General features: G+C 33.8%; 4 protein-coding genes across 4 annotated transcripts; all 4 read left to right on the top strand.

Moving 5' to 3' along the window:
* The first annotated feature begins 6634 nt into the window (after positions 1-6634).
* LOC134235407 (uncharacterized) lies at positions 6635-9603 on the top strand. Its single transcript, XM_062717538.1, has 2 exons — positions 6635-6833; positions 6931-9603. Exon 2 carries the CDS (start codon positions 7172-7174, stop codon positions 8852-8854), a length of 1683 nt encoding a protein of 560 aa, XP_062573522.1. The 5' UTR covers positions 6635-6833; positions 6931-7171; the 3' UTR covers positions 8855-9603.
* Positions 9604-17977: 8374 nt separating this feature from the next.
* Positions 17978-18635, top strand: LOC134235410 (DNA-directed RNA polymerases I and III subunit RPAC2-like). The gene has a single exon (XM_062717542.1). It carries the CDS (start codon positions 18032-18034, stop codon positions 18395-18397), a length of 366 nt encoding a protein of 121 aa, XP_062573526.1. The 5' UTR covers positions 17978-18031; the 3' UTR covers positions 18398-18635.
* Positions 18636-23171: 4536 nt separating this feature from the next.
* Positions 23172-26165, top strand: LOC134235405 (tripartite motif-containing protein 3-like). Its single transcript, XM_062717535.1, has 4 exons — positions 23172-23209; positions 23566-24840; positions 25468-25757; positions 26019-26165. Exons 2-4 carry the CDS (start codon positions 24417-24419, stop codon positions 26163-26165), a joined length of 861 nt encoding a protein of 286 aa, XP_062573519.1. The 5' UTR covers positions 23172-23209; positions 23566-24416.
* LOC134235406 (uncharacterized) lies at positions 23586-24283 on the top strand. Its single transcript, XM_062717537.1, has 2 exons — positions 23586-23837; positions 23963-24283. Exons 1-2 carry the CDS (start codon positions 23586-23588, stop codon positions 24281-24283), a joined length of 573 nt encoding a protein of 190 aa, XP_062573521.1.
* Positions 26166-26860: the final 695 nt, after the last annotated feature.

The following is a 26860-nucleotide window of genomic DNA, read 5'->3' as shown; positions in this document are numbered from 1 at the left end:
CAGTTCATTCGATCTATCGCAGGGTCCATTTTGAACATTCCTTCAGCCATAAGCGTCGACGATGAGGAGAATTTGTGGGTCGGTGAATTTCACACCGGAATAGTCAAAATTATTAAATACCTCCAGCCGTGTGAAAACAATGGAAATGGTCAGGACAAATAAACTTACTTGTAATATTTTAATGTTTAAAATGTATCAATTAAAAGGGAACTAAGGAATTTTTGAAGCTAAATACGTTAGATATACATGTTTTCTTTGACAATTTGTTCAAACATATTTTTTGAAGTACATGTACATGTACCTTTCCCTATTTTTTTTATCTTTACGTATAACACTTTTTCTGGTGTATTTAAATTATTTTGTTCTTATTCGTGTAATTGAAGCTTTTTAACAGCGAATCATAGACGCACAACAGCTCAATAATGATTTAGATTTTATAAAAATTAGTACAGAATGAATTAATAAAGATTAATTCTGATAAAATATAATCAAGGTTTTTATATTGTTGTCAAATCTATCATGATTTTGGTAACCGTTACTCGTATGCATGTTCGATCGAGTACTCGGTCATTATTCAAGAAAAATTGTTGAAAACTTATTTGAATTATTCAAAGAAAAATCCTACATTAGAAATCTCTTGAATTGCCGATATCACAATTTTTGGTTTATACATCATCATAATTTTCAGACATTTTGAAAATGATTTAGTAATCAAAAGATATTATCATATTATGCCATTAATATTTTGTTAAGTTACATAGGAATGCAAAAAACAGATAATCGAGGAACATCTCCTTATCTTAATGTGCTTTACTAAAATGTGAGTAGCATGAAGTAATGATCCAAGTTTGTTAATGCATATATAATGCATTGTATAATCATGGATATGACAGTTATATGGCATAATGACAGATAAGCATTTGTTGTTCCTGAACACACACTGTAATAATTTATTGGAAGAGATTGGAAATCTTTTCTTTATAAAAAATGATATTCTGTTAACTGAAGGAATTATATATATACTGTATCGGACAGTATATCCCGGTATAAAGGAACTGCATGCTTTGTTAGGTAGCCTTTCGAGTGATGAGGTTGTCTCCTTTCAGAAACTGCCGTGTGTGTGACGTCAAAAGGCGAGCCTGTTTAACCTTGAATGTGTGACCACTTTAGTGAAAGTGGAGGTAGTGTATATAGTGACTCTGGTGCTTGGCGACCTGCTTAAAGCTGAACACTACTCGTAAATAGGCATAGTCCGCCATATTTCCCGTTCTTCAACGCCCTCCCTACGACCTGTATATAAGGAGCAGATCGCTACTTAGTTCAATGTATTTTACTGTAGAGATCCTACGAGTGTAGACGTGCACCTTACACTGCGTGCTAGTCACTGTCGATGAAATTATCAAATTTTACGTATTTTTTCCAAAACAGGACAAATGTATCATGAAAAATACAGGTCAATATACGTTATTTACAATTCTACTACGATTATTGCCGAGATCAAAGAAAGCTGCGGACATTATTTTCCAATAAATCACGAACGTCATCAAAAAATTATCAGAAACACGTATCAAACCTGTGCAGTTGAAATGTACATTTCACTTAAGAATGAAATACATACATTTGTATTTAGACCACATCGATGTGTCGTCTTTTGCAATTTAAACATTGATATTGCAGAAAGTAGATGATGAATGCAGGTTTCTAAAGCCAAGCGGGGCTGTTTCACAAACCTCCCTACGCCATATTTAAACTCCGTGATTTTAGTGATAAAGTGGTAAAATAGGAAACTGATTTTGTTTCGTATATTCAAAAGATTAATCTATATATTAAGCTACAAACAGATTTATAATTAATAAAAGGCTAATTTTAATGCAGCGAAAGCACACATCGTCTGCATTCTATTCACAGGTAAACAAACAAATTTTCACTCTGGTGCTAAATGGAACAGCGTTACCGCAGCATGGTGACCTAATTCCTTTCTCAGTAGAGAAACGATCAGTTGTATTTTACAGCTGTAGTAGAATAGAAATAAAGTCTTGTTGTCGTGAATGATGCAGAATAACCTCCTCGGTCTCGAAATGTTGTTTGATATATAAAAGCCTTGGCTAACGCCTCGGCTCTTATCTTTCAAACAACATTTTCCGAACTCGGAGGTTATTCTGCAACATTATTTCTTAAACAGAAAATGCACATAAAAACAAGAAATAAACGCAAAAAATCTAAGACCACGACAGGAGTACTACAAGTCGGACACGAGTTTCGAGTGTGCAATCGGGTGTAACGAAATCATATACCCGTCTGACGGTGCGGTATTCAATGTATAACGAAGGGATTTTGAACGATTTTAAATAATTTTAAACTAATTAAAAGCATATTGCTACATAACGATAAAAGTGAAATGAACCAAATTCACATGACTGATAACATGTAAGGAGACGGTCATTTTGCACATTAAAAGTTGTTGAAGAGTTATCTGCCCTTGATGAAAAGAAGAAAATTTTTGAATTCTCATAATTTCTGTGGTAAATAATTCATTTTATTTCATAAATTAATGAAAACGGGGTTTATGCATATTTTCACCAAGAGATTTGTTTGAAATTCAAATTACTTTTTACAATATCTTATAAAACATGTGCTGCCCATAGACTTCAATGTAAAATGCAGGATGAAATTAAGTGGGCAATGATCAAAATTTTGTAAATTCCTTTGGTGGAGCATTTTTATTCGATAATATCTTCAAAATGCTACCATGATTCAAAATATCAGACCATCCGTTTATTAGGTACAAAATATCGTCGTTACACATTGAATACCTTAAGAAGTCTTAAAGCTAGAACTCGCAATCCATTTTGTTGCATTCAAATTTCATCACGTGATCATGTACTATATATATCCTCGCTCATTCATGTTCGATTATCGAGTATATCGCTATAACCCACGGTTGTACACGTATATTTAAAAAGGTATAAATGAACATTAGGTATTTGGTATTTTATGCGTTTATGTTTCTGATTGTTTTGCAATTGATTAATATATTTATAAAAGTTACGGTAAACACGTTGGTTTGTTTACGGAATTTGGGGGCGTGGCTGTATCGAAGATCGATTGGTTTAAGATTCGCGGTTCTGTAGGTTAAAATCATGCTAGGCATGTATACGTCGTATTGGGTTGTATTAAGGGTTTTTTAAGTCATTCGAAGTTTCGCTGCCTTAAGTGTAACAGACCCCCCACCCCACCCCTCCCCAAGTATATTATTTTGTATGGTTTTTCTTTTCATGAATGTGTTCATTAACTTATCGTTTCTCTTTTGTAGAACGGGATGATTACTTGTATGTGACGAAGATTTATTTAATGTTATAACGATTGTAAAATTAAAAAGCTGTTGCACTCGCGCATGCGAGCTCATCCTATATATTGGTGTTTTGAGTTTTTATTTATAAATAATTTATGTTCGTTTGAACTGGTGAATTTAGAACATAAATGAAACAGTCATTTACATGAATCGTAACTATTATGTAATGCAAAAGTTTTTATCTTATTACATGTATTTCATGCTTAGAATATAATTGTTTTATATTCATCAGAACAAAGTGAGGGAGAATATAATTACTAGTATCTGTTGACTACGAATCTGTGAAAGAGATATGAGGATTCTAAAATAGTGTAAACGTAAACCTTAATCGCGAATCATACAAACTCTCTTTTTAGTCAGTCGGTCATCAGGAGAGGGCAACCAAACAATTTATTTAAAAAATGACCTTACATTTAACTTTCGTTCAAATTAAGATGACCATCTTAGCTTTTTGTCTCTGAAGGCCAAATTTTTATCATGGAAATGAAAAATATGGAGAAAACGAACAGTATTCAAGCTCAAAAATCCATTAAAGAATACGAAACTGGAGCAGAGCAAACACGGACCTCTAAAACATCAGATGTGGGATCAGATGCCATGAAATAGTGAGCATCCCCTGCTGACCGGTCACACCCGCCGTGTGCTCCTTGTCATAATCCAAAAAAAAAACAGTCGCCAATTCAGTGCGTATATTTATGGCATAACAATTAGTACGAAAAATGTCAGTCAGTATTTGACCTAATGATAAATGTATTTGTTGACAAGGAAATTGTATCCACCATCTTAATTAAGCAACTTCTTTGTAAATAATTTACCTTGTTTTAGAAATTAAGAAACAAAACCTACAAATCTGAAGATGATGAATGAGTTTATTTACATGAATCAATGTTCAAAATGAAGATGAGAATAATAAAATTAATATAAATATAAATTAGAATGTATGTGCCATTAATAAAACGTGATAATTAAATGAGAGAGAAAAAGAATAAAATCCTTAATAAAATGATATGTACTTCAAAAATATGAAAAAAAAATTAATAATATGAAAAATTGATTGTTGATGAGATGACGATAGAATGATAACAGATTGATGATGTAATGTTGATGAGCTGATGATATGATGATAATGTGTGATGACGATGACAATATGATGATGATGATGATGATGATGTGATGACGATTGTTTATTAGCGAAAATCATAACTCAATGGCCTCAATCTCAATCGATCCCCATCTTATTGTCTCTTACAGTTCTACATCTCCACAAATTTGTTTATAGAAAATACTGCTCAAAGCGATCACTGTACTTCTGCAAATATGACCACAAAATAGAAAATTTGCTTTTGCATTTAAAAGCACGTATGTCAACCTAAGCTGAAGCTTGTTCATTGCTTAAAGAAGTGAGTACTAAGTATTCGTAAACACCCCATCCTTCTTCGCCCTTTAATTTACTCATATACTACAAGGTAGTGTTTAAAAGAAAATTGTTTTTGAAATAACTAATTAGTGTAAAACAAAACTATAGGTACTGTGAGCACCATCGTCACAAACCACGGCCAAAATGTACGATCCTCTCCCATTCTGGAGAGAGCTCTGCGGACTCCGGACCGTGGCTTGAGACGATGTGTGAGCACAGGGTTCACTATAATTTATGATACCCCCGTCTCCTATACAATGGCAAGATTCATAAAACGTTTTGCTCTGGGAAACCCGAAATATGTGTTTGATCAAAAGGTAAAATACGAGGTCACAATGGCACTTTGTGTAATAAAATTCAGTGAAAGTATAAGAGGAGTTGCGGATAAGAGATAGGTACCCCAAAGTGTAACAAGTGGACGGACGACAAGATGGACGGACATCCAGATCACTATGTACCCATCCACTTTTCAAGCGTGAGGTATAAATATTTAGAATGCATTAATTGATACAAAGGAATGGATTTTCCAAGCCGTTATACATGTATATCATATGCATATGTAATTGAAATAAAAAAAAGCATAAACAAAACAAACAGATTGTCTAAATCGTGAGACCCATTTGATAATCAGTGGAATCAGATTGTTTATTTCGAGATCTCGAATTACAAATCGAGAGAACGAATTAGTAATCAGGGAAAATAAGTTATGTAATTCGATATCTATAGCGAACTTAAGGACAAATGATACCCCCCCAAAAAATGATCGAATGAATGGATTTTTATTTATATTTGGAACGATTTTTTGTTGTAAATGATGCATATATGGCATTCCTAAAATATTAAGAATTTTTGAACTTTTACGATGCATGTTCAATCTTCTTATATCTGAAACCACACTTATAAATCTACTACATATACAGTGTACATATTTTTATGCGCCCGGATCGATAGATCCGAGGCGTATATTGTTTTTGTCCTGTCTGTCTGTCTGTCTGTCTGTCTCTCTGTTTGTTTGTTTGTTTGTTTGTCCCCAAAGTTTAACCTTCGCCATAACTTTTGAACCATGAAAGGTAGAAACTTCATATTTGGTACGCATACTTCACTAATTGGGTGCTTTCAAATGACACCAATATTAATGACCTTGTGACCTTGAATGTGACCTATATGCTAAAAATAGCTTTTCTGTCTGCAAACTTTAACCTTCGCCATAACTTTTGAATCATGAAAGATAGAGACTTCATATTTAGTATGCATACTACACTAATAAAGTTCTTTCAAATGACACCAAGGTCAATGACCTGGTGACCTTGACTGTGACCTATATGCTAAAAATACCTTTTTCGTACCTTTCACCATAACTTTTGAACCATAAAAGATAGAGACTTCATATTTGGTGTACATACTCCACTAATCAAGGTCTTTCAAATGACACCAAGGTCAATGACCTTGTGACCTTGACTGTTACCTATGCTAGAAATAGCTTTTTCGATTTTTGTTGCCATCGGGCGCATAGTGTTTCACAAACACATCTTGTTTAGCATTGTTGTAAAACTTTTAATGGCCAATTAATTAAAATTTACTGTTTAGTTATACTTTTTCATTTTAATTGTATAAACAAGGCCTTAGTTTCTTTTTTTTTTTTTTTTTTAAGAAAAAAGGTTTTCTTTGTATCATCTGCCCTTAAACTACCCCCTGGTCATGCGGTAGAGTCTTACTTGATTTATATACGCGCAAGTTGCCTTCGATGGGTGACCGTTTCATGTTATAATACTACAAGTATATTGAAAAATATGTATATACGACGTTATAAACAATTAAAACACAATATCCTGTTTCCCCCTGCACCTCTCCTGTAGTCATTCAATTCTTGAGAGTATTTTAAAGTAAGATGTTGACCTTGGTTTGTGGATATAAAAATAGTTTTACTTCGTTTATCAATCCATGTCAGAGCAAAGGAATGCTGTGTGTCTGTGTAGCATCACATCTACTTCACTCAACCGAGACCAGAAAGATAATAGTCAGGCATAGCAAGGCAATTGGAGGGTCAACAAAACAAAACGTCGGGTGAATAATTTCATTCATACCATAGCTTTGTTTAAATGCTTATTTTTAACTCATATGATAAGATACAATACATTACGCAGGTCTGATTTTTTTCCAGATATGTGCAAAATTGTCAGCTCTGCTGTGTGTATGTGACTAGGATGTGAAAATTCAATGTTGATATCTTTTTCTCTGCAGAGATCATGAAGAAATTTTACGGAAATAGCCTTATTGCTGTGTAGCATCATTGAAACAAACAAATAAACAAAACAAGAAATAAGTGCATCTCCTTGCAGACTGTAGGCTTAAGGATTATTTTCTTTTGCCGGTTCGGGTACGGTGCGTTGAACTTCATCAAAATGGCCCAGGCGGTTTTAACGTGTGACTTGTGTGAGGACGAACCTGTTTTAATGCATTGTAATTCCTGCCATATTAAACTCTGCAGTGAATGTGTTGGCAAACACGTGTCCTCTCTAATGTCAAAGAAACATGACGTAGTGGGGTTCAAATACAGGGAAAGTGACGTCATACTCCCAGATTGCAATCGCCATCAGCACCAAAAATGTGATATCTATTGTAAGAACTGTGGCATTCCTACTTGTAGCAAATGCGTTGTTTCTTCAGAACATAAACAACATGAAATTATTGATATTATGGACGAATATTTGTCAAGAAGAGAGTTTCTTTCTCAAGAAACAATGGCGCTTGAAACGTTTGTTATTCCTGAGTGTGATAAGATGGAGAATTCATTGAATTCCAAAATGACACAGTTATCACAAGATTACGAAACTGTTACTTCTTCATTAATGAGGGAAGTTGAAAAACTTCACCTTGAAATAAATAAGAAATTTGAAGAAAAGAAAACTTTGTTAAAGAATTCGAAGGAGGGTGACTTGGGAGAGCTGCGATCGCAACTGGAAAGGTTTTCAAAAAGGAACCAAGAAGCAAAAGATACCATTTCCGGTTACAAGGCTGCTTTGTCCGGAAGAAATGTTTCAGATGTTTTATCATGTATATTTACTGAAAACCAATTCCGAGAAATCCCTTCCATGGTTGAAATATCCCCTCCGAAATACTCACCGAGTCAAAGTCCTTACCCAATCGAGGCTCTCCTCGGCGAATTTGAATTCGGGAATCGACTATCAACATTACATGGTTATAAAATCTCTACCTTACAAAACAGGGACAGAACAATCGAGAAAAGATTTTTAAGCGAGCTTATGTTATTGAGCACATTTGATTCTGGATATGAAGAAATTCAGACAATCGCCTGTGCTGGTAATGATGAAATTTGGGTGGTAGGTAAAGTCTGCGGAACTATGACGAAATTCAGCATCAAAGGCGAAAAACTGGACACTTTACACCTGATTGACGGGTATTCGCCAAGCGATATTCACGTGGATGGCCAAGGCAACATACTTTTCTGTGACATGGGAGAAAACAGCGTCGTAATGTGGAACAAGGGTAAAAGGGAAGTGGTGACCGTTTGGAAAAACTGGAAACCCACCTCACTCTTTGTCAACAGGCTTGGTCACATTTTAGTCAGCATGATTACTTCAGATAAGAAGAACGCTCGGGTTGTCCGCCTCGTGAAAACGAGGCCGAAACAGAAGATACAATTCGATGACCAAGGAGAGCTGTTGTTCTTCATACCCCAGGCCATAGTGGAGAACAGAAACGAAGATATTTGTGTAGTCAACGGCGGTGCCAAAGGTCTGGTAGTTGTGAATAAGTCTGGGACTCTGAGATTTATTTATAGCGGGAATCAAATATCCCAAACGTTTTTCTTTAAACCAACATCTGTAGTCACTGACAGTTTTGGACAAATTTTAGTTACAGACGCCATGAACAGTTGTGTTCATATTTTGGACGAAGACGGGGCATTTCTTCGTTGTCTTGGACAATCTATGATGAATATACCATCTGATCTTGACATTGACAAAAATGAAAATCTTTGGATTGGGGAATATCATTCTGGAAACGTGAAGGTTTTCAGATATTTGGCTGATTGTCGGACTGCTGAAAGTATTCCTCCGAAATAATTCATATTTCAAAAACGAGAGAATGAGTTATGAATTTTATCATAAGAATACATTCGCTTTGATTCTTATAGCAGAATGGACCTAAGCTTGAATGTATATACCTGTATATATGTATTTGGAAAAGACAAAATGTTTAATTCCCTTAATTTGTCTCTGTCAAATAATCTAATTCTACAGTAGAGTTTTATTTTCAATTGTCTGATAACAGAAGTACTTCAGTCTGTCTTTTATTCAAAAACACTTTATTCTACTTTTGCCCTCTCACAATAATTATTGTTCAACATAGCTTCAACTTAGCCTCGCTGCGTATACGTATAAAGTCCTTGATCATTTTATACAACCTTTCTCTTTAGCGAATGGGAAAATGATTGTCTCTTAAAGTTACATAATGAGTCAAAATCATGTGCTTCTTTTAAGATATCTGTATCATACAGAGAAAGATATATGAAAATTGTGAGAAAATAACGAAGATATAACCACTAAACTGCACTGTAAAGAAAGAAAGGACTGCACAATTTAATTGCCAGAAAAACAAAGGTTGTATTTACCGTTTCGTTGTTTTCGTGTATGTCAAGGTCACGCCACTTTTATTTTTAGCTCAAACTTGTAAACACATTGAACTGAAGCATACAAAGGTGAGAAATACATTCTAGCAACTTTTGGAAAAGATTGTATTAAAATTCTTGCATAGTCTACCTACATTCATTCTTAAGTACTGGAGACCATGGTAACCTTGGTAACTTATTCAACTTTTCAGCGCACTGTGAAAGTTAAAGTTAATTGTTCAATTAGGTTAATTGCTTCTACAAAAAAATAAATATAAAAAAAGGTTAATTGCTTCTTGTGCAAGTCAAATAGCTCAAACGGGTTTCTTGTCGTGTAAGCCAAAGAGCTGAAACAGATCGCATGTAATGTAAAACAAAGAGCTGAAACAGATCGCATGTAATGTAAGCCAAAGAGCTTAAACAGATTGCATGTAATGTAAGCCAAAGAGCTGAAACAGATTGCATGTAATGTAAGCCAAAGAGCTTAAACAGGTGCTTGTAATGTAAGCCAAAGAGCTGAAACAGATTGCATGTAATGTAAGCCAAAGAGCTTAAACAGGTGCTTGTAATGTAAGCCAAAGAGCTGAAACAGGTTGCATGTAATGTAGGCCAAAGAGCTGAAACAGGTGCTTGTAATGTAAGCCAAAGAGCTGAAACAGGTTGCATGTAATGTAGGCCAAAGAGCTCAAACAGGTTGCTTGTAATGTTAGCCAAAGAGCTCAAATAGGTTGCTTGTAATCTAAGCTAAAGAGCTGAAACAGGTTGCTTGTAATGTAAGCCAAAGAGCTTAAACAGGTTGCTTGTAATGAAAACCAAAGAGCTCAAACAAGTTGCTTGTAATGTTAGCCAAAGAGCTAAAACAGGTTGCTTGTAATGTAAGCCAAAGAGCTCAAACAGGTTGCTTGTAATTTGGGTGGTAGGTAAAGTTCGCGGAACTATGACGAAATTCAATATCAAAGGCGAAAAGCTGGAAACTTTACACGTGATTGACGGGTATTCACCAAGCGATATCCACGTGGGTGGACAAGGCAACATACTTTTCTGTGACTTGGGAGAAAACAGCATCGTAATGTGGAACAAGGGAAAAAGGAAAAAGGTGACCGTTTGGAAAAACTGGAAACCCACCTCACTTTCTTGTTAACAGGCTTGGTCACATTTTAGTCATTATGATTACTTCAGATAAGAAGAACGCTCGGGTTGTCTGCCTTGTGAAAACGAGACCGAAACAGAAGATACAGTTTGATGACCAACAGTTGTTCTTCATACCCCAGGCCATAGTGGAGAACAGAAACGAAAATATTTGTGTAGTTAATGGCGGTACCAAAGGTCTGGTAGTTGTGAATAAGTCTTGGACTCTGAGATTTATTTATAGCGGGAATCAAATATCCCAAACGTTTTTCTTTAAACCAACATCTGTAGTCACTGACAGTTTTGGACAAATTTAGTTACAGACGCCATGAACAGTTGTGTTCATATTTTGGACGAAGACGAGGCATTTCTCCGTTGTTTTGGACGGTCTATGATGAATATACCATCTGATCTTGACATTGACGGAAATGAAAATCTTTGGATTGGGGAATATCATTCTGGAAACGTGAAGGTTTTCAGATATTTGGCAGTTTGCCGGACTGCTGAAAGCATGCCTTCAAAGTAATGCAGGTCTAAAAAGGAGAGAATGAGGGTTATCATAAGTCTATGGCACGCCAAATTCACAAAAATGAGATAAACCTAGTTTCACAATTGATAAACTAGGTTTATCGACTGTAAACTATAGTTTACAAATCGTAAACTATAAAGAACGATTCGTTAAGTATAGTTAACGATTCGTTAAGTATAGTTTTCATCTGTAAAACTATATTTAACGGTTGTTAACTATAGTTTACAAATGATAATCAAAGTTTATCTGTCTGTAATAAGCGTTAACAATAGATTTTGTTGATAAACATAGATTCACGTTTGTAAACTATAGTTTACAATCGTAAACTATAGTTAAAGCCGCTTCATCCGAAACAGGCACATATTATCTTAAACAATAAAAGTATGTCATTACATAGATAATATATAAAAATTAATTATAAGATTGATTTAATAGTTTATTACAACAATCCTTACATGGAAAACATAGACCAAAAACCTTGTTGACAAACAGCAGTTCCTGACGGGAAGTTAAGATCTGTTTTGAAGTCACCTTTTCAAAATACTTTTATCGGTTATATCTAATTATGAAGAGAATTCAAACCCGAGTATTTTTTTCCATTAGTAAAATCCTAAATCATGATATATCTTTTACAAATTAAGAAATTAACTGAATATAATCCAAAGTAATTGTTATATTAATATGCATATTTTCAGAATAAAGGAAAGTCAGATATTTTTAAAGATTTTTTAAAAAGGGTAACGAGGGCTAGAATATTGCCCGTGTACACATTGTTACATGGAAAAAATGCTCGGGTTTGTTCTTCATGAGTTATACATGTAAGCGATAAATTTAATTTTTCGAAGGTGATTTCACGCAATGTAAACAAAGGATTATTTTTTGTGTGACCCAACAAAAATTATTTTTGTAAGTTTTGAATTTTGATATCTTTAAAAAGAAAAAGACTTTGGGGATATAATTTGACAAAAGTTGAAATAATTTATGAACAATAATTTTTCAAGAAGAAAAACGAATATCTTTTTTTAGCGATTAGAATCGGACCAAGCGGCTTTAAGAGTTGTTAATCATAGTTTCACAAATCGTGAAACTATATTTATCAGATCGTTAACTATAGTTAACGGTTTGTAAACTATAGTTTACAAATCGTGAAACTGTATTTATCAGATAATCTATGTTTTGCAATCGCAGATGATTGTTTTCAGTGTTCGGTATAGTTTACGGTTGTGAAACATAGATTATCGCGTTAACTATGGTTTACGGATGTAAAATATAGATTAACGTTGTTAACTATAGTTTACAGTCCGTAAACTATAGTTTACAACCGATAAACCTAGTTTATCGAATGTGAAACTATGTTTATCTCATTTTTGTGAATTTGGCGTGCCATATAAGTCAGAATATACATTCAGTGTGATTCTTATAGCAAAACGTTTCTAGGCTGGAATGTACACTGTATTAATTTGGGGAAAAAAATTGTTTATTTCCCTTAATTTGTCTCTGTCAAATAATTCAATTCTGCGGCAGAGTTTGATTTAAATTGTCTGATAACTTAAGTACATGTACTTAAATCTGCTTATTTATGCAAAGGCACTTAATTCTACATTTGCCTTCTTACAAAAGTTATTGTTCAACCTAGTTTTCAACTTAGCCTCGGTGTTTATAAACATAAAGTCCTTTATATTTTACAACCTTTCACTCTAATTGAGGGAGAAAATAATTTTTCTTATTTAAAGTGAGCTTTATTTTAAAGTTATATGTATACTTCTACGGTTGTTTTCGGTTCCTGTATTAAATATGTAAAAAAAAAATGCCTAACAACAATAAACAACCTTAAATTGTTATAGAGTTATTACTTTCGTTTAATTACATTCAATCTGAAGTTGACAATCTATAAATCGTGAAATTCATCTATTATCTACTAGTATCTGTCATTGAATGCATAAAAGATGTATTCATAGGATTGACTACAGATCACTATTATGTGATTGTCTGAGCAATTATTTTACGGCTTTGTTTGAGGAGAATGACCACTTTCAAGCTTTCACAGATTATGGAACGCCATAGCTGCCTTATGTGGCTATTTTATATTATGCTGTGCTTATTTTATATTATGCTGTGGTTATTTTATATGAAGATGGTGCTCTTTTATATTATGCTGTGGTTATTTTATATGAAGATGGTGCTCTTTTATATTATGCTGTGGTTATTTTATATGAAGGTGGTGGTCTATTATATTATGCTGTGCTTATTTTATATTATGCTGTGGTTATTTTATATGAAGATGGTGCTCTTTTATATTATGCTGTGGTTTTTTAATATGGAGGTGGTGCTCTATTATATTATGCTGTGCTTATTTTATATGAAGATGGTGCTCTATTATGCTGTGGTTATTTTATACGAAGATGGTGCTCTTTTATATTACGCTGTGGTTATTTTATATTTAATTTATGCTGTGGTTATTCTATATGAAGATGGTGCTCTATTATGCTGTGGTTGTTTTATATGAAGATGGTGCTCTTTTATATTATGCTGTGGTTATTTTATATGAAGATGGTGCTCTATTATATTATGCTGTGCTTATTTTATATGAAGATGGTGCTCTATTATGCTGTGGTTATTTTATACGAAGATGGTGCTCTTTTATATTATGCTGTGGTTTTTTAATATGGAGGTGGTGCTTTATTATATTGTGCTGTGGTTATTTCATGTGATGGTGTTTTTTTTTTCCAAATACATAGGATTTTTTAAGGATTTTTTAAATGTAGATTTTGCCCTTACTAGGTGCTGGGCTCGGTTCACTCTTGATTTTAATCAATATCTACACTTTTCCTACCAGTTTCGGACATAATTTCGGGTGAAATCTACATTTAATAATCCTTAAATAACGCCCTTCAATCGTCTACCAAATTGAACTTGTCATATAAAATATGCAGTAAACAAAAAATTCTTGATATTTAGCACTGCAAGTGATAGCAATGGAAGTGACGATTTTAAATATGTAGAATGTTGAGGCGTCCCGGAATGACAGAGACAACAAATCTCTCTAGATTTCCCGAAAATGGTAAATGTCGTACCTATAAACAGTAAAACGACATTTTTGAAACGTGCTAATCTTAGACACATGTACCTAGGAAAACATTAATACACAAAATACACCAACCTGAAAACAAGTGCATAACTGATGGAGAAAAGAGGAATTAGCGATAGTCATAGTGTATTTGAATGATTTTAATTACATCAATTACTAGTACTAGTATTTGTTTTACTTTCAACATTTCGAGATAATAGCTGATAAACTCAGTATTGAATTTAATCTTCAAAAATATGAGGAATATCTTGACATGATATATGTATTTGAAAAAAAAACACCATCACATGAAATAACCACAGCACAATATAATAAAGCACCACCTCCATATTAAAAAACCACAGCATAATATAAAAGAGCACCATCTTCGTATAAAATAACCACAGCATAATAGAGCACCATCTTCATATAAAATAAGCACAGCATAATATAATAGAGCACCATCTTCATATAAAATAACCACAGCATAATATAAAAGAGCACCATCTTCATATAAAATAACCACAGCATAATATAAAATAACCACAGCATAATATAAAAGAGCACCATCTTCATATAAAATAACCACAGCATAATATAAAATAACCACAGCATAATATAAAATAGCCACATACGGCAGCTATGGCGTTCCATAACAGATGGCTCAACCAGATTGTTTCTTATATGTAACACTAACGTCAAAAAGCTCAAGCAGGTTGCTTCTTGTGTAAGTCAAAAAGCTCAACAGGATGCGTCTTGTATAAGTAAAAGAGCTCAAACTGGTTGCTTCTTGTGTAAGTTAAAATAATTCAAAACAGGTTGCTTTTTGTGTAAGTCAAGGAACTCGAACAGGATTTTTCTTGTGTACAGTGTACATGTAAGCTCAAACAGGTTACTCTTTAGTTAATCAAGTTTTATTTGTGACGACTTTGTTTCGCAATTTACCAGGGATACGTTAACTATTTTGCGATGATTAATTTTCGTTGTCAAGCCTATTTTGGATCTGTTTTAATGAGGCACATAGACTTAAAAGACCGGCGAGAAATATTTGCGTTGAGGGGGCTCTCGGGAACTTCGCGAATTTTCTCGCACGCGAATAAAAGTTGGTTAACAGTACTTCTTGTGTAAGTCAAAGAGCTCAAACAGGTTGCTTCTGGTGATAGTCAAATAACTGTAGGTTGCTTCTTATGAAAGTGAAAGAGTTCAAAAAGTTTCTTGTGTAAGTCGAATAACTCAAACATGTTGCTTTTTGTGAACGTAAAATAACTCAGTCAACAGGATGCTTCTTATATGATTCGAAGAGCTCAAAAAGGTTGCTTCTTGTTGGAGTCAAATAACTCAAAACAGGCTACTTCCTGTGTAAGTCGAATGAATCAAACAGGTTGCTTCTTGTAAAAGACAAATAACTCAACAGGATGCTTCTTATATAAGTCAAAGAACTCAGAAAGGTTGCTTCTTATGTAAGAACTCAGAAAGGTTGCTTCTTATGTAAGTCAAATAACTCAAAACAGGTTGCTTTTTGTATAAGTCAAAGAACTCAAACAGGTTGCTTTGTCAATTGTTCAAATAGATTAATTGCTTCTTGTGCAGTCAAAAAGCTTAAACAGGTTGCTTGTCGTGTAAGCCAAAGGGCTAAAACAGGTTTCTTCTTGTGTAAGTCAAAGAGTTCAAACAGGTGGCCAATCTTTCACCATGCAGTGGGCGTATTACACTTAGCTACAACTCATTTGTCAACATCTCAATGCCAAGATTCTTGGCAAAGCTTACTTTTACCTGCAGCATAATAAATTATCAATGTAAAACTTCTATATTCTTGCGTAACAACTTATAATTAAACGAAAATTTATTTCTGAGATTTAGAAACAGATATCGCTTTTTCACCATACCTTACAATGGGTTATTTTCGGCAGGATATTACATGACATGTACGAACGTGGAAAAGAACTGCGAACGATAGCATTGTTCTCCCGTCTACCTCCAAGTCAATTTCTAAAACTTAACATATTCGGTGAATTTTTAATATTTTTTATAGATAATTGTATGGATTTTCATAAAACATTACTTATTTGGGAAAACAAAGAGAGATTACTCTAAAATTTGGGTAAAACTTGTGTTTTTCACTATATAAATCAATGGAAAACGGAAAATATATTTTAAACATCTTTCCCCCCGTGACACAAAAATTTCTTGTCACAGGTAATATGAACTGTTATTTCACAAATTCATACCAAAGCTTTTTATGTGACCTGGGGGGGGGGGCATATGTTTATTGACAAAGCATTATGCTATACTCATAAAAGAAGTACCTGCCTAAATTCCATTGTTTATGTAATTTTGTTATTTTTGTTTACTAACATGGCTGTTATTTGAGGACCCCATTGGAAATAAGCTTTTTAAAAAGGCTTTTATGGGCTATCCTTAGGTAATATCTATCATCTGTATGTCATGCTATTTATTTAATAATTACATTATATGTTAAATTAGATCTTCTTTAAGTAGCATAGTGCTGAGATTATGAGTGTGTTTTTTTTCTAGTAGTATGCTATACTGTAATGTTTTAATATGTGAATCATGACATTCTGTGATTTTTTACCTGAATAAAATGAAATGAAAGAGACAAAAAGAAAAAAAAAAAAGAAGACACAGTTGCTTATTTTCCACCAATTTCAAAGCGATTTCTAAAACATTATATTTTATCAACATATTTGTATTATTTATTTGTCTAAAACATAAGAAAAGATATAAGAAACATTTAATCATATCCAAGACTATTTCAAAATATGGTGATGCTTGAAAGTCTTATTTCAATGGAAAATATCGTCTACTCCCCTTTTTTCAAGGGCAGGAGTTATGGATAATTTCCTATTTATCGTTGATATTAAGACAATTCATCAATTACCATTGAACTGTTCTTTGTATTAAACAAACTTAAGATTTTATGGCCAAATTGCCATTTATAATGAATTAAATCATTGCAAAATGTAGGCGGGAATCGAGAGTTTGCGTGCGTATTTCTTTAAACGCATTGCGATGAATATCAAAATGGTCAAACAACTAGTATAATTGGCCCATATACATGTATAAAAAAAAGTTAAGGCGTATAGATCTTTTTGTGGGCAATTTTAAACAACATTTTAAAAAAATCACGTACCTATTCGCTTTCCATATTTTTTTTAGACGTTGACAGAGGTATCAGTGGATCGATAGCTCTGGATGGAGATTGACAGGTCGCTTCTTGTGTAGATTAAAAAAATATAATTACATAAGATATTAATATGTATTATATCTATAAGAGATAATCTATCAATATTTAATTATCATTCCATCTAAGTCGAATGCTGACTGATGTTTTTCATTCTACGTTCTAATGTCTGTATTTATACAATGAATTGTTTATATCCCTCATTTCTAGATCATGATAAGAAGCAAAGTTTAGCGGGTGTGACCATCCGGGATGCTTTCTCCAACACTGCACCTGAACCTACCCCTGATGTTTTAGTGGGTTTTGTTTGCTGTGCACTTGATTTGTATTTAGTATCTCTACATTTCACTGCACCAAAGCAGAGGTTTTATATGTCTCTGACCAAAGCCAAAGAATTTTGCAATGTTAGAGGTTAAAATAAGTTCGAAGAATCCCTACAGATTTCTGTCGATGTCTGAATTAATTGATTTGTTTGTACAAATATTATCAGAAAAGATCAAACCAATTATATATATCTAATACCAAATAAAGATTAAATACAGGGGCTTCTATAAACTTTGGAACATTGTGATAAAATTAATTATTATTAATATTCATTGTTTATTAATATTGGGAGTGTTTATTTAACGTAAATCCGATCGGGTTCGGGGTAACTAAAATACAAAACGAAAATACCCACATGTGTGATTGAAAAAAAGAAAGAAAGATGGAAACTAACGATTCAAACAAAAAACGTTTAGAAGTAGTAGATTCATCTGGATCATTAGACGAAACATGTAAGACATTTGTTTTCCATAACGAGGACCACACATTAGGAAATTCCCTGCGTTACATGATCATGAAAAACCCGGAAGTCCAGTTCTGTGGATACAGCGTGCCTCATCCTTCAGAAAACAAAATCAACTTCAGAATACAAACACATGGCGAGGAGGCGACAGAAGTATTGAAGAAAGGGCTTAAAGACCTTAACAGTGTCTGTGAACATGTACTGCAGACTTTTCAGAGTAGTGTTCAGGATTATAAGCGACGGAATTTCTCATCGGATGTTGAAATGGGGGATGTACAAAGTTAACTGACAAATGTTTCCGAATTTCTGTTTGCTCCATCCATATTTGGCGTTTTAAGATAATATTACATTCATTACAATATTATCATTGGTACTATAAAGCCTTTTGTATTTAATTCTTTTTAAAGTCTGTTAACTATTATGGGATCATATATGGATTTTTTCATTACAAAATGCAGCTGCTTTGTCAATGGTTTTATTACAATGGATCAGTGGGATAATTAAACAGATATTCCTTATAAAAGATTTTTAGATTTCTGTTGATTGAGAATATAGTTTTTTAAGTTCAGAAAAGGCATTTAATCCCAAGCATTGCTCATTACACTAGCTGCCATGATGTCTTCAAATGAAAAATAACATATACATGTAGCAATGCTACATGGGGTAGACCGACATGTCGGCTCAATGACACCTCGGCCCAAGGCGGTTGACACCTCGGCCCTGACAAGATCAGCCCAAAAATATTGACATGTCCACCTACATAAAACTAAAAAGTCATCTTGGCCCAAGCAAAATTTTGTGATAGGAAAACTTAATCTAGTGTCTGACATTTAATATTATAAGATTAGTCTTTCTGACGATTAAACAATTTTCTTTCTAAAAATCAAATTAGGAAGGGGATGGGCCTATAATGTATAATATCATTTCTTGCATCTCTTTCTTGTGGAATTTGGAAATGTGCAATGTAAATGCTAAGTAATATTAGTATTTTTCATAAACTACGTAGAACATGTAGAAGCAATTCTTTCCTTCATGATTTTTTTTTGGCATGAGAGGTTAATGTGAGAATTAAAAAAAATTATCTACATAAATTTTCTTCATGTACAATATAGTTGAAAACATTAAAACTCATGAATGTTTTTATAGGAAATGTTGGAGACAATTTTTGATGGAGCTTGTTCATAATTAACCCTCATAGTCACCAGTATGACACACACTTTACACTCCAAAGAATGCGCTGTGGCTATTTGTTTGTTTTCTCATTCCTTAATTATAGTTTATATGCTTGTGCAAATTTCTTTATAATATTAGAGAAAATTCAGTCTTTTTTTTGTTTAGTTTTTTCAATAAATATTTTAATGAGTTTAAAGTCACAGAATCTGAAATCTGAAATATAATATCTTTTTCAATGAATGTAAGCTTGGGCTGAGGTGTCTTATAGATGGGCCGACCTGTCTTAAATATTTGGCTGACCTGTCGGAGCCTAGATGTCGTAAGGCCGAGATGTCAATGGGGCCCAGTGGGCTGAGGTGTAGTTGGGCCACGGTGTCTGACATTCCTATAAGACACTCTCTTGCATTCAGTTGTGAAGGAACACATACTTTCAACCTACAATAATATGTTTCATAATCTCCCCCCCCCCCATTGCACAGTGTCAAATGTAAGTGCAAAGATCTCCCTATGTTCTAGAGTTGCAAAGCAGGAACCTATATACTATTATAATAGATAAAAACACAGAGAACGAGTAAAACATAAGCGCTTAAGAAATAAGGTATCATTTTTAAACATCTATCGGGATATAAATACGGATTGGTCACGAGATTAAATTCCATAAAGCCCGAAGGGCTTTATGATGAATTTAATCTCATACCAACCCGTATTTATAGCCCGATAGATGTTTTAAAATGATACCTTATTACTTATATTTACATTTGTGACTTATTCATACTTTATATTTACCTGATTGTGACTTTTAACGTGTGAAATGCATTATTTTTCAAATCCAACGGCATGTATGTTATCCACTGAACGCGAGTCGACCCTTTATGACGTCACTGAGAAATTACGTCAAACGATTATCTATACGCACATCCATGACCTCTTGACCCCCTACCTGTATTTATACAGTTATAGATACACATTGCTTTCAGTAGTGTTATATAAAGGAAAACATTTGCAAATGTAAATATTTTCATTTCTTCTTCATGATGTTTTACAATACTCATGGTAATGTCTATTGTGACGTCATAATAACTTAACGTTAACAAGTCTTTGATTGACATCATATTTTTCCCGTACTTTCACAGAACAATGCATTAACAAAGCATACAATAACAAAGCAATAAATGTGACTCAGTAACATAATTTACATGTAAAGAAACAATTCTTTTACATTAAACTATTTAATTTAGGTTTGAAAGTCCTTATAAAATGTCTTTCTTTATCACGTCTTTCGATTGTGTTAGAGTTGTGCAGTTTATAAAATGGAAAGACAGTAAAAGTTCTATTTCCGCACACGTCTAAGTGTTCACTGACTTTGAGTTTGCGATATTGCGGTACATTTATTTGTTGTTTGCGAGACGGGAAGTACCTTACGGGAAAGGATCAGAGTACACAAACAACAAATAAACGTACCGCAATATCGCAAACTCAAAGTCTACATGTATATATATAGTATGTTACATAGTCTAAAAGTAAATAAATGCTTTGAAATCTGCTCATTAGTATTAATCAACCATGTTTGATGAAATAAAATTTTTGAAAAAAATTCCAAAATTTTGAAATATGTGGTCCCAGATTCAGTGGTTCCTGTGGGATGGGGTGCATAACTGGTTATAAAGTGGAAATGCATTTTCTCTTCATTACTCTGATCTACCTCTGGTATTAAATAACCAAAAGTAAGCATGCTACATGTAAGTGTATAGTTTGATAAGTAATGGTGCCTCTTTCAAAATGGTGAATTTCATGGCCTCTGGTTTAAAACATGAACCAAATTCAATTGTTGGAAAGTTGTTGCATGATGCTCAGGTGACCTATAAGGCCCATGGGCCTCTTGTTGAATTTTCAGCAATCTTTTTCCAGGCATTCTTTGGTCGACCAGAATTCTCTTCCCTTCTAGTATGCTCGTTATTTCCAACTAAGAAGGTCTTTGATAGACCTTATATCATGTACATACTAGTATATCTAAAGATAAACATAGTTATTTTTACAGACAAATATGAAGTTTAAGATTTTTCATGACAGTTAAGAACCTTTTCAGTGCTTTACTTCTGGGAATCTTCTTTGTTATTGGATGGTGTTTAAAAAAGCATGGTTTAACTTTATTTATCTTCATTTTACTTTGTATAATAATTATGCAATTTAAATAAGAAAGGAAGCATGGCCCTTTATTAAATACAAAGATATGATTCTCCTCTAGCATGAAGTAAGAATATAAGATTAAAGTGTTGTTGAGATTCCTCTGGTGATACTGGTGAAAATGCACAAATTTGCACAAATTTGTAACCACGAAGCTCCGTAATATGAATAATATAATGCATGTATGAATTCTGAATAGGATCTGTAAGATGACATTTTGATTTTTTTCGACAGCTTTTTTTAAGAATAAGAGAAATGATTATTTATCAATTCAAGCCTCAAATACCCGGTATATTCAAGGAAAAAAACACTCTGTCTGATTAATGCCATTTAAATTTTGCAATAGTTCTGTCCATCCCACAGATCACTGATTACAAAGAGAGCCCTTCCCTAAACGAAAATATTGCCTTCCTGCAAATATTTGCTGCAGGTCTGCAGCAAACATTGCTGCAAGCTTGCAGCAGACATTGCTGCAAGCTTGCGGCAATGTAGCCAAAGAAAGCATGAAGTCTATACAAAGCCTTGGTGTTTGCAGCAAGTTAGCGGCAAGTCTGCAGCAAGCTTGCTGCAAACATTTTACCATGCAAACATTTTCCAAATAAGGAAACTTGCTGCAAGCTTGCGGCAAACATTGCAGCAAGCCTGCGGCAAACATTGCTGCAAGCTTTCGGCAATGTTTGCTGCTAACTTGCAGCAAACAATTTCCTTATGGTTTTGGCACATTCCTGTGTACAAGCAGCAAGTTCGCAGAAAGCTTTTGTCTTGACCTAAATCTGTTAAGTTTAGAGAAAATCCACCACATGTTTCTGAAATGATGCAATTTTATGAAATTTTGATCCTTTGACTTTTATGTTTCTAGACCAAGTTTTCAAACTTTTTTAAAAAATAAAGTGCATGATAGCTTTTTATATTAACAGAACTTTAAGAACTTTATTTACATATAATTTTTAATGTTGAATATTACCATGATTACAGTTGTATACTAATTAATTTGAAAACATTTAACTGATTTGGGTCCATTAATACATTTAAGAAGTATGCATATGTGATATTAAAAAGAGGACTGAAATTCATTATAAATAGATTTAGATTTGACCTAGCTTTTACACCAGTAACTCAAACGTGCTTTTAATTATTAAGAAATATTCTTTAAAATTTCAAAATAAATCAAAATCATTTCTTACCAATTAGATATCATGGATGCCAATGAACACCTACACATGTACATCCAGAGTTTGGAACTTTTGATCATTCAAAACGGTGTATATTCCTTACAAAATACTGAAACGTGTACAACTTCTGTACAAACATTTCAAAATGGCCACTTCTGTGTTGACCCCAATACAATCTGCAATTCATTGGCTGATTTGACTTGTTTACTGTTCTTGCGAACTTCCTGCTAACATTCGAATAATGAAATGTTTCCTGCTAACTTGCTGCGAACATTAAATTGGCGTTTATGTTTCTTGCAATGTTCCTGCAAACATGTTGGGTTCCTGCGAATTTGCTGCAAGCTTGCAGCAATTGCTGCAATGTTTGCCGCAAGATCGCAGCTAGCGGCAATCATCTGCGAACAAGAAAATTTTCTTCCTGCGAACAATTTTGTTTGCTGCAAGCTTGCAGCAGACTTGCTGCAGGCCTGCAGCAAACATATCAGTTTGGTAAGGGTTTGCACATGCTCACTAAACTGACAGGTAACCAGGAAGTATAAATATCAAACCGAAAGTACTTCCCAGTCAGGTGAATATTAGCATGGAGAGATGAATTGCTTCTTTTTTTTCAAACAGTTAGTCTTGAAAGATTGGAACTAAAAAGGTAATTCAATTCTGTAACAGATTTTCTAAACAGTTTTATCATTATACAAATCAAGTTAAAACAATTCTTTAGTCACGGATATTATTGTCAACCTTTCAAAGTCAGATATTGTTTCTTTGTAAATCTATACAGTATATAGAAACAACTCTAACATTTCAAATGTTCTACAATGTACGTAGGCGGTTACAAAATTGAAATAGTTGATGTTTAAAATATTTAGCCGTTTCATACATCTACTACACTGACTTTTATATAGAACTTTTTTAAAATTGCTACTTCAGTTCCAACCCTTAGCAGGACAATGGCCACTCCTACTTCCTGGGCTCAGGAGGTCATAACATGTGATCTTTGTCCTAAGCCTACTCAGCAGTTCTGTAACAACTGTCAAGTCAGTTTATGTGTGGACTGTGTCAGTAAACATGTGGACGGATTCAGGTCTCAAACACACAACATTGTTCATTTCACCAACAGAAAGGTACAGCCAGTGTTTCCTGAGTGTGAGGTTCACCCAAACCAGAGATGTGAGGCCCACTGCAAACAGTGTCATGTCCATGTCTGTCTGAAATGCATTCTAAGTTCCCATAAAAGTCACAATATTGTGGAGATGCAAGATATTTTCAATGAAAAGAAAAATTACATTGAAAAAAAAAAGAAATTGAATCCATCATTATTCCCAAGTACATGAAGAAAATGGACAATATAGCAGGCAAAATCTCCATATCTACAGCAAAGTTTGATGAAATGGAAAAAGAAGCAGAAAAACACAGAAAACTGTGGCACCAAGAAGTAGATAACATCTTCAACAAAGTTAGCTCCATGATCAAGTCCACAAAGGAAAACTTTATCACTTCTCTAAAATCTCACAAATCAAAGTTTAAAAATCTTATTCCAGATATGATGCAAACTGTTGAACAAAACAAAGACATCTTGAAGACTAACAAAGTGTCTGATGTCAACAACTACAAATCTAAATTGACGGAATACAGACATACCAGCTGATATTGATGTAAAAATTCCTTCACTGAATACAAGTACAGTCCAAGGGAGAGAACTAAACATAGAATTAGGAGAATACAAGGCTACATTAACACAGACAGCATTATCCAGTCTGACAAAAGTCTCCTATTTGTCTATGAAGGAGTTATTAGACAAAGCCAGAGTGATAGCCACCATTCCTACTGGAGTTGATCCTCTATGTCAAGTGGCCTGTGTAGGAACAGATGAGGTCTGGGCTAGTGGTATTGACGAAGTTATAAAATGTGTTGACATACATGGGTCACTACAGGAATCTGTTACCACCACAAGTCAATACAGTCCTGGTGACATTTCTATGACCAAACAGGGAGAACTTATTTACATTGATTCTGACAGTAAAACAGTGAACATTGTTAGAAGAGGAAGGTCAGAGGTACTGATCACCACACCACAGGGCTGGGCACCAGAAAGACTGTGCTGTACAAGGGCTGGGAACATACTGGTCAATGTGTCTAGTGAATATCAAAACAAAATACTGCGTTATCAGGGGAAAATACTGAGACAGGAAAGAACTATATGCGGTATTAACCAACATTTGCCCCCCAAAATCAAACTTTGACGGAGTAATATTTAATTAAGTCCTTAAACAGGAGAGTATATGCTGACTTCAAAGCACTGAATAATTTCATAAGTAATGACGTCATATGTACGTAATGACGTCACAAATATGACGTAAATTTCATTTTTTATGAATTTTGCAGAAAAATGTACATATTTCGTCGATATTTTAAATAAAAGTCACCGAGCGCATGTGTGTTCAGGATAAATATTTTGATATAATGTGTAGAATGATAATATCAATGAAATATGTCAATATTGTTCCTGAACACACATGCGCTCTATAAATTTTAAAGCTTAAATTGTTGAAATTTTGTCCATTTTGTCCTCTTTCTGAAAAAGGATATAAAATCGGACTAGTTTGTGACGTCATAAAATCGGAAATTGTGAATACACTGCTCTGGAACTATAATATTTTCTGTTAACTTATATTTCTCGTACAATTTATTGAATTCAGCACATATCAGGAAGTTTTCAAAATTTGACTTTTGTGGGGGCAAACATATGCAATATACCGCATATAGTTCTTTATATCGATGAACATAGAAATCTAATCTTTAAAGAAGGAGATAGTGTATTGTATCTGGCAGAGAACAACAATGGAGACATCTGTGTCTCTGAATGTAATGCTCACGTCGTGATTGTGATGGACAAGACAGGAAGAGTTAGATTCCGATATGATGGTACACCAGCCAGGAGACAGACGCCATTTGATCCTAGAGAAATAGTGACAGACTCCATGAGTCAGATCATTGTGGCAGATTATTATAATGCCTGTCTACATATCCTTGATCAGGATGGACAGTTCCTGAGATGTGTAGATAATTGTAGTTTAGATAAACCTAGTGGATTGAGTGTGGACAGTGAGGGGAGGCTGTGGGTAGGATTATTTAATTCAGGAGAAATTAAAGTGATTCAGTACATGGAATAAACATAGTCTGTTTGTAAAAAGATAATTTTAACAATATAATAAAAAAAAAATATTGTATATGTTATATGAAATGTTATTGGCAACACATTATTCTGCATAATAATGAAAGAACTAGTTTCCAGGATATTATATGACAGGGCCATTTGCAAGTATGTTTTGAACGAAGTATTTGTAATACATTCTATATGCTGGTATCTGACTAAATTTAAGTGTTGCCAGTTTAAGACTTATTATCCAGATGTTGCCAGCTTCAGACTTTACCCAAGTACTGACAGCTTTAGACTTAATCCAAGTATTGCCAGAACCAATCCAAGATATTCATACAGGAATTGGCTGCAGCTTCTACTGTATCAATAGGACGGCGGTTGTCTTTGTATCCAATTAACGTACAGAAAAATAGAGTTTTACAAATGAATGAATTTTTTTTTTCGTTTAAGGTAGAAATACAATTTTCAAAATATTTTTCTTTAATAACATGAATAAAATGCACTTCTTTGTAGAAATTTCTTTTCATATTTGTTCAATCATGATGTAGTGATACACAAAAAATACACTTATAGTTCCATTTAGATATAAAATGTTGTGATTAGGAAAATTGCAAAATGGAAGTGAAAAAAAATAAAGATTGGATATCACGGTGAAAGGTGTAAGATCAGACAAGTTTGACTGTATGTCAGGAGTTAAATCAGACAAGTTTGACTGTATGTCTGGTGTTAGATCAGTTTGTGTCTGTATGTGATTGACTTAATTTCTTAAAAAGAATTGTGGTTCCCCGCTTTCAGTGTCTTTGTGGGTGAGATGTCATTTTTATGACGTATTGTCTCAAATATGAACGCCCTCTCAGATGTCATTCAGAAATTATCACTGAAGTAGGTTTTTTTTAAAAAAAATGTCATTTGTGAAGGTCAAGGTCAATATGTCAGAAATCATAGCATGCTTGGAAATATCTTGTCACAGATAATGCACATGTCAAAAAATATGAAAACCATATCACTTCTCAAGATAAGGAACAAGATGTGTTTGTGAAACACTGATGACCCCGTATGGCAACA

Source organism: Saccostrea cucullata, unplaced genomic scaffold (genome assembly GCF_032062105.1).
Source record: "Saccostrea cucullata isolate Sc308-1 unplaced genomic scaffold, CSIRO_AGI_Scuc_v1 ctg3181, whole genome shotgun sequence".
NCBI lineage: Eukaryota > Metazoa > Mollusca > Bivalvia > Ostreida > Ostreidae > Saccostrea > Saccostrea cuccullata.
This window is presented reverse-complemented; position numbering and strand designations above follow the sequence as displayed.

Excerpts from the sequence above, each read along its gene's own strand:
- LOC134235407 (XM_062717538.1), top strand. The coding sequence starts at position 7,172 with ATGGCCCAGGCGGTTTTAACGTGTGACTTGTGTGAGGACGAACCTGTT.
- LOC134235410 (XM_062717542.1), top strand. The coding sequence starts at position 18,032 with ATGGAAACTAACGATTCAAACAAAAAACGTTTAGAAGTAGTAGATTCA.
- LOC134235406 (XM_062717537.1), top strand. The coding sequence starts at position 23,586 with ATGGCCACTCCTACTTCCTGGGCTCAGGAGGTCATAACATGTGATCTT. Across the intron at positions 23,838-23,962 it reads GCAAACAGTGTCATGTCCAT|TACATGAAGAAAATGGACAA; the intron begins GTCTGTCTGAAA and ends ATTATTCCCAAG.
- LOC134235405 (XM_062717535.1), top strand. The coding sequence starts at position 24,417 with ATGAAGGAGTTATTAGACAAAGCCAGAGTGATAGCCACCATTCCTACT. Across the intron at positions 24,841-25,467 it reads ACAGGAAAGAACTATATGCG|AGAACAACAATGGAGACATC; the intron begins GTATTAACCAAC and ends TGTATCTGGCAG. Across the intron at positions 25,758-26,018 it reads ACAGTGAGGGGAGGCTGTGG|TGTTGCCAGTTTAAGACTTA; the intron begins GTAGGATTATTT and ends ACTAAATTTAAG.